The sequence below is a fragment of the Dendrobates tinctorius genome, unplaced genomic scaffold (genome assembly GCF_039654945.1).
Source record: "Dendrobates tinctorius isolate UK_male_01 unplaced genomic scaffold, ASM3965494v1 ptg000014l, whole genome shotgun sequence".
Classification (NCBI taxonomy): Eukaryota; Metazoa; Chordata; class Amphibia; order Anura; family Dendrobatidae; genus Dendrobates; species Dendrobates tinctorius.
The window spans coordinates 7,092,232-7,098,296 of record NW_027361682.1 but is presented as its reverse complement, the minus strand read 5'-3'; the positions used below and the strand labels follow the sequence as shown (position 1 = coordinate 7,098,296).

The following is a 6,065-nucleotide window of genomic DNA, read 5'->3' as shown; positions in this document are numbered from 1 at the left end:
CTTTGTTGTTTATTTCTTTTTTTTTTTGTAGTTTGCATTGGCCCCCCTCCCAGGCTGTACACCTGTATCCAGCCATCTTTCCCAGAAAGGTTTTGTTATGAGCTAGACCTGGGTCCCGTCTCTTCCCCATTTCATTTGAGGATTGGTTGGGCACATGGAGAGGTGAGCCACTAGGGTTAATGACTATCCAAATTGAGTTCACCTTGGTTGGATGGCTCACATTTCTTTTTACATATATAGCAGTAGTGGAATTATTGTATTCATTAATCGAAGTGTGCGATAATGATGATAATAATAATAATAATAATGAGTCACCTTATTAATTAAATGAGACGAGCTGGGTTTTGGGTGGCAACTTTCCTGATCAAGTATACTAGCCTTTATACATGGCCAGTGTCGAGCAAAAAAGAGCCTCATAATACAACTCATTTAATCTGAAATTATACTGTTTACTGTATGTAAATGTTACATATTTTATATACATGGTTCAAAGATAAGTGTATTATATGGATAATAATAATCATAATTTTATTTCTATAGCGCCAGCACTTTACATTATAGAGGGGACTTGTACAGACAATAGACATTACAGCATTCCAATAAACACATAGATCAAAACAGATACCAAGAGGAATGAGGGCCCTGCTCGCAAGCTTACAATCTATGAGGAAAAAGGGGAGACACGAAAGGTGGGTGGTAACAATTGCTTTTATTGTTTGGACCAGCTATAGTGTAAGAATCCGGTGTTCCTGTGATGCTGCATGAACCACATAACAGTCTAAATATGTCACAGTACAGTCACAGAGGGCTATTAAATGCATAATGCATGTGAGAACATGATGTGAGGAACCTGGTTATGGTAAAAAATTTTGAATGAGCCACACAGGGATATTTAGGTTAATGCGTTGAGGCGATATGCCAGTCTGAACAAATGTATTTTTAGGGCACGCTTAAAACTGTGGGGATTGGGGATCAATCGTAATAACCTGGGTAGTGCATTCCAAAGAATTGGCGCAGCACATGAAAGGTCTTGGAGATGGGAGTGGCAGGTTCTGATTATTGAGGATGTTAACCTCAGGTCATTAGCAGAACGAAGGGCACGGGTAGGGTGGTAGGCTGAGGCGTGGGAGGAGATGTAGGGTGGTGCTGAGCCATGGTGGGCTTTGTAGGTGAGGGTAATAAGTTTATACTGAATTCTGGAGTGGATGGGTAACCAGTGTAATGACTGGCACAAGGTAGAGGCATTGATATAATGATTGGTGAGGAACATGATCCTAGCTGCAGCATTCAGGACAGATTGGAGAGGGGAGAGTTTGGTAGAGAGAGACCAATTAGTAGAGAGTTACAATAGTCCAGACGGGAATGAACAAGAGAAACAGTAAGAGTTTTTGCAAAGTCGAAAGTAAGAAAGGGTCGAATTCTTGAAATGTTTTTGAGGTGCAGATAACAAGAGCGAGCCAGTGATCGGATGGGGGGGTGAATGAAAGCTCGGAATCAAGTATGACCCCAAGACAGTGGGCATGTTGCTGGGGACTAATGGTGTAACCACTAGCGAAAATGGCAATGTCGGGCATAGGTAGGTTAGTAGGGGGAGGAAACACAAGTTCAGTTTTTGACAGGTTCAGTTTCAGATAGAGGGAGGACATGATGTTAGAGACAGTAGTAAGACAATCACTGGTGTTTTCCAAAAAGGCAGGCATGATATCAGGAGAAGAAGTGTATAATTGGGTGTCATCAGCATAGAGATGGTACTGGAACCCAAATCTACTGATTGCTTGACCAATAGGGGCAGTATACAAAGAGAAGAGGAGGGGGCATTGAACCAATCCTTGAGGATCCTCAACATTAAGGGGAAGATGAGAGGAGGAGCCAGCAAAAGATATAGTAAAGGGGCGGTCAGAGAGATAGGAGAAGAACCAGGAGAGAACGGTGTCCTTGAGGCCGATGAAACGGAGCATTGTGAGAAGGAGCTGATGATCCACAGTGTCAAATGCTGCGGAGAGATCCAAGAGAATTAGCATGGAGTAGTGGCCATTAGATTTATATCATTAGAGACTTTAGTGAGGGCAGTTTCAGTAGAGTGTAGAGAAACCAGACTGTAGAGGGTCGAGAAGAAAGTTATCTGAGAGATAGCGGATAAGATGGGCGTGAACCAGGTGTTCCAGGAGTTTAGAGATGAAGGGAAGATTAGAGACAGGTCTATGGTTAGCGGCACTGTTTTCGTCGAGGGATGGTTTCTTAAGTAATGGTTGTATGATGGCATGCTTAAATGAGGAAGGAAAGATACCGGAAAAGAGAGGTTGAATATTTTTGTTAGATGAGTGGTGATAGCAGGGGAAAGGGACTGGAGGAGATGTGATGGAATGGGGTCACTGGTGCAAGTAGTAGGGAGAGAAGATGCAAGGAGCCTGATTACTTCTTCTGTTACTGGTTCAAAATCAGACCGTGAGCTAGATGCAGTGGTGGAAGGAGGACAGTGCATGATATGAGGTGATTGGGAGATAATTTCCTGTTGGAAATTGTCAATTTTTTCTTTAAAATAATTGGTCAGATCGTCAGCGTGGAGGTCAGTGGATGGGGCCTGCACTCTTGGGTTGAGTAGGGAATGAAAAGTGTCAAAGAGACCTTTCGTGTTATTGGATAGTGAGGTGATGAGGGTGTTGAAATAGGTTTGTTTTGAGAGGTGAAGGGCAGTGTTGTATGTTTTAAGCATAAACTTTTAATGGATGAAATCTTCGGGTAGATTGGATTTTCTCCACAGACGTTCGGCGCACCTGGAGCACCGCTGTAGGAAGCGCGTTAGCAGCATGTGCCAGGGTTGTCGTCGTCTGTGCCTAGTTTTTCTATGTATAAGAGGTGCAGTTTCATCCAGGGCACTTTGAACTGTTTCATTGTAATGCTTCAGTGCAGAATCAGGACATGAGAGGGAGGAGATAGGGGCCAATGATGACTGCAAGTTCTTCATAAGTTTCTGGGTGTTAATGGCCTGTATGTTTCTAAAAGTGTGGAAAGTGGGGGTGACCTGGGCAGGATGGCAGTTCTTGATAGAGAATGATAGAAGGTTGTGGTCAGAGAGCGGGAGAGGGGAGTTTGTGAAATCATCCATTGAGCAAAGTCGGGAGAAGACCAAGTCAAGGGAGTTTCCGTCTTCATGCATGGTGGAGTCAGTGTGCTGCAAGAGGCCGAAAGAGGAGGTTAGAGATAAAAGGTGAGAAGCAGATGGTGTGAAGGGAATAGCAATGGGGATGTTGAAGTCTACCATTATGAGGGTGGGGATGTCACAGGAGAGATAGTGTGGAAGCCAGGTGGAAAAGTGATCCAGAATCTGATGGGAGGGGCCCGAAGGACGATACACCACCACCACTCGCATGGAGACGGGTATATAGAGTCTGACAGCATGGACCTTGAAAGAAGGGAAGACAAGTGAGGGTACTTGAGGGATAACCTGAAAGGTACATTGGGTGATAGGAGCAGACCAACACCTCCACTTGCTCTGCTGTCTGATCTTGGGGTATGAGAGAAGTGTAGTCCACCATAGGAAAGAGCAGCAGCAGTGGTGGTGTCTGACTGCTGGACCCAGGTTTCGGTAAGAGCCAGAAGGTTAAGAAAATCAGAAAGGAAGAGGTCATGGAAGAAGGACAGTTTATTACACACTGAGCAAGAATTCCAAAGGGCACAATTAAAAGAGATAGAAGGCATGCAGGGAATATTAATACGATTAGAGGGGTTTCTGAGTGTAGCAGTTGAGGGGTTCGACTTACTATGACATGGGGGGCCGGGGTTGGGAGAGATGATGGATACTAATTGCATTTCAATAGCAAACAACTGGTAATTGAGTACATTTTCTAAGAATCATCTAATGCACTTAATTATTTTCCCTTTCTCTTTTATACGTGTGATTTTAAAATTAATTGAATTTTTATTGTACAGTAGAAAATCACTACTTCCCTGGGTGAGTTCTTTGATGTCTAACAAGATTTGTTTTCTCTGTAAAACATTTCCCACATTGTGAACATGAAAATGGTTTCACCCCTCTGTGAATTTTCTGATGTCTAACAAGATCAGATTTACCATTAAAACATTTCCCACATTCTGAACATGAATATGGTTTTTCTTCTGTATGAGTTCTCTGATGTATAATAAGATGTGATTTCTCTATAAAACATTTCCCACATTCTGAACATAAAAATGGCTTCTCCCCTGTGTGAATTCTCTGGTGTATAACAAGTTTGGATTTCTCACTATAACATTTCCCACATTCTGAACAAGAAAATGGCTTTTCCCCTGTGTGAATTCTCTGATGGATAACAAGATTTGATTTCTGATTAAAACTTTTCCCACATTCTGAACATGAATATGGCTTCTCCCCTGTGTGAATTCTATGGTGTGTAACAAGATGCGATTTCTGATTAAAGCATTTCCCACATTCGGAACAAGAAAATGGCTTCTCCCCTGTGTGACTTCTTTGATGCGTAATAAGATAGTATTTCTCTGTAAAACATTTCCCACATTCTGAGCATGAAAATGGTTTCTCCCCTATGAGAGCTGTTTCATATTCAATAGTCCTCTCATTTTCGCTTTGCACATTGGTCTTTGATGAAATAGAAGAAAAGACCTGTTGAAAAGGATTGAATGACAGATTTTTTTTAAGAGCATGAGGTGCATCTTGGATAATGGCATGTTCGTCACATGGATTTGGTGTGACTCCCTGATCATCTGCTGCAAAATCAGAAAATATCGGATGTTCTTCTGAGCTTCTGGTACATTCATCTGCCAAGAATAAAACTGATTTTTTTTATATTTCAATTAAACTGCATTGGAATAATACTAATATTTATATAATTATTTTAGAACATTTTCATAAAAAACTAATATAATTTATCAATTGACTAAGGATTCACTTACATCTGTGTATAAAAACAAAGTGCAATGTGAGAAAAAAATAAAATTGCATTGCACGTTCAACAATGTTATTCAAGTAGGCAGTGTTCATCTGCAAGTTTTTCCTCACCTGGAATTGTGGTGAGAAAAATAAATAAATCGCAGCATACTGCTTATGGCTATGTAAGATGGTCGAGACTCACCAATGCAAGTCATTGGGTGCAAGAAAAATATTTTTTACTCACCCATCTCATAGGAAACTTGACATTTCATCAGTTGAGTTCAGTAAATTCACAACATGACCCATCAGAGTCGAATAAATAGAAAAGATGTATAGATAGAAAGATGTCAGTGAAATATATAATTAGTGCAGAGCGTAGGTAGCTTAAAGCTCATCTACTTATCTACTAAATAAAGGAATAAAATGGCATGGGGTGCCCCTAATTTTTATTAACCAACTGAGGGAAAGCAGACAGCTGAGGACTAGTCTTAATAGTCTGGGAAGGAGGCAATAAACATGGAGCGTCCAAGGGTATTAACCCCTTAGTGACAGAGCCATTTTGCAGCTTAATGACCAGGCCAATTTTTACAATCCTGACTAATGTCACTTTATGAGGCTATAACTCTGGAATGCTTCCATGGATCCCGCTGATTCTCAGACTGTTTATTCCTGACATATTGTACTTCATGTTAGTAGTAACATTTCTTCTATATGACTTGTATTTATTTATGAAAAAAATGGAAATATGGCGAAAATTTTGCAATTTTCAAACTTTAAATTTTTATGCCCTTAGATCAGAGAGATGTGTCACACAAATTACTTAATAAATAACATTTCCCACATTTCTACTTTACATCACCACACTTTTGGAACCAAATTTTTTTTTCTTAGGAAGTTATAAGGGTTAAACGTTGACCAGCCATTTCTCATTTTTACAACAAAATTTACAAAACCATTTTTTTAGGGGCCACATCATACTTAAAGTCATTTTGAGGGGTGTACATGACAGAAAATACCCATTCTAAAAACTGGACCCCTCAAGGTGCTCAAAACCACATTCAACAAGTTTATTAACCCTTTACGTGCTTCACAGGAACTGAAGCAATGAGGAAGAAAAAAATTAACTTAACAACTTTTTTTTGCAAAAAATTTACTTCAGAACCAATTTTTTTTATTTTCACAA

General features: G+C 40.3%; 1 protein-coding gene across 1 annotated transcript; it reads right to left on the bottom strand.

The window, feature by feature from the left end:
* Positions 1 to 438: 438 nt before the first annotated feature.
* LOC141074108 (uncharacterized) lies at positions 439 to 5,496 on the bottom strand. The gene is made up of 2 exons (XM_073561643.1): positions 5,127 to 5,496; positions 439 to 4,770 (listed from the first exon to the last, which is right to left on the bottom strand). The coding sequence occupies exons 1-2, from the start codon at positions 5,152 to 5,154 to the stop codon at positions 3,941 to 3,943; spliced, it is 858 nt and encodes a 285-aa protein (XP_073417744.1). The 5' UTR covers positions 5,155 to 5,496; the 3' UTR covers positions 439 to 3,940.
* Between the last annotated feature and the right edge of the window lie 569 nt (positions 5,497 to 6,065).

What these genes read in the sequence shown, in the direction of transcription:
- LOC141074108 (XM_073561643.1), bottom strand. Translation starts at nt 5,154, where the DNA reads ATGAAATGTCAAGTTTCCTATGAGATGG. An exon ending in TCAAGTTTCCTATGAGATGG is followed by an intron (nt 4,771 to 5,126) that starts GTGAGTAAAAAA and finishes TATTCTTGGCAG; the next exon opens with ATGAATGTACCAGAAGCTCA.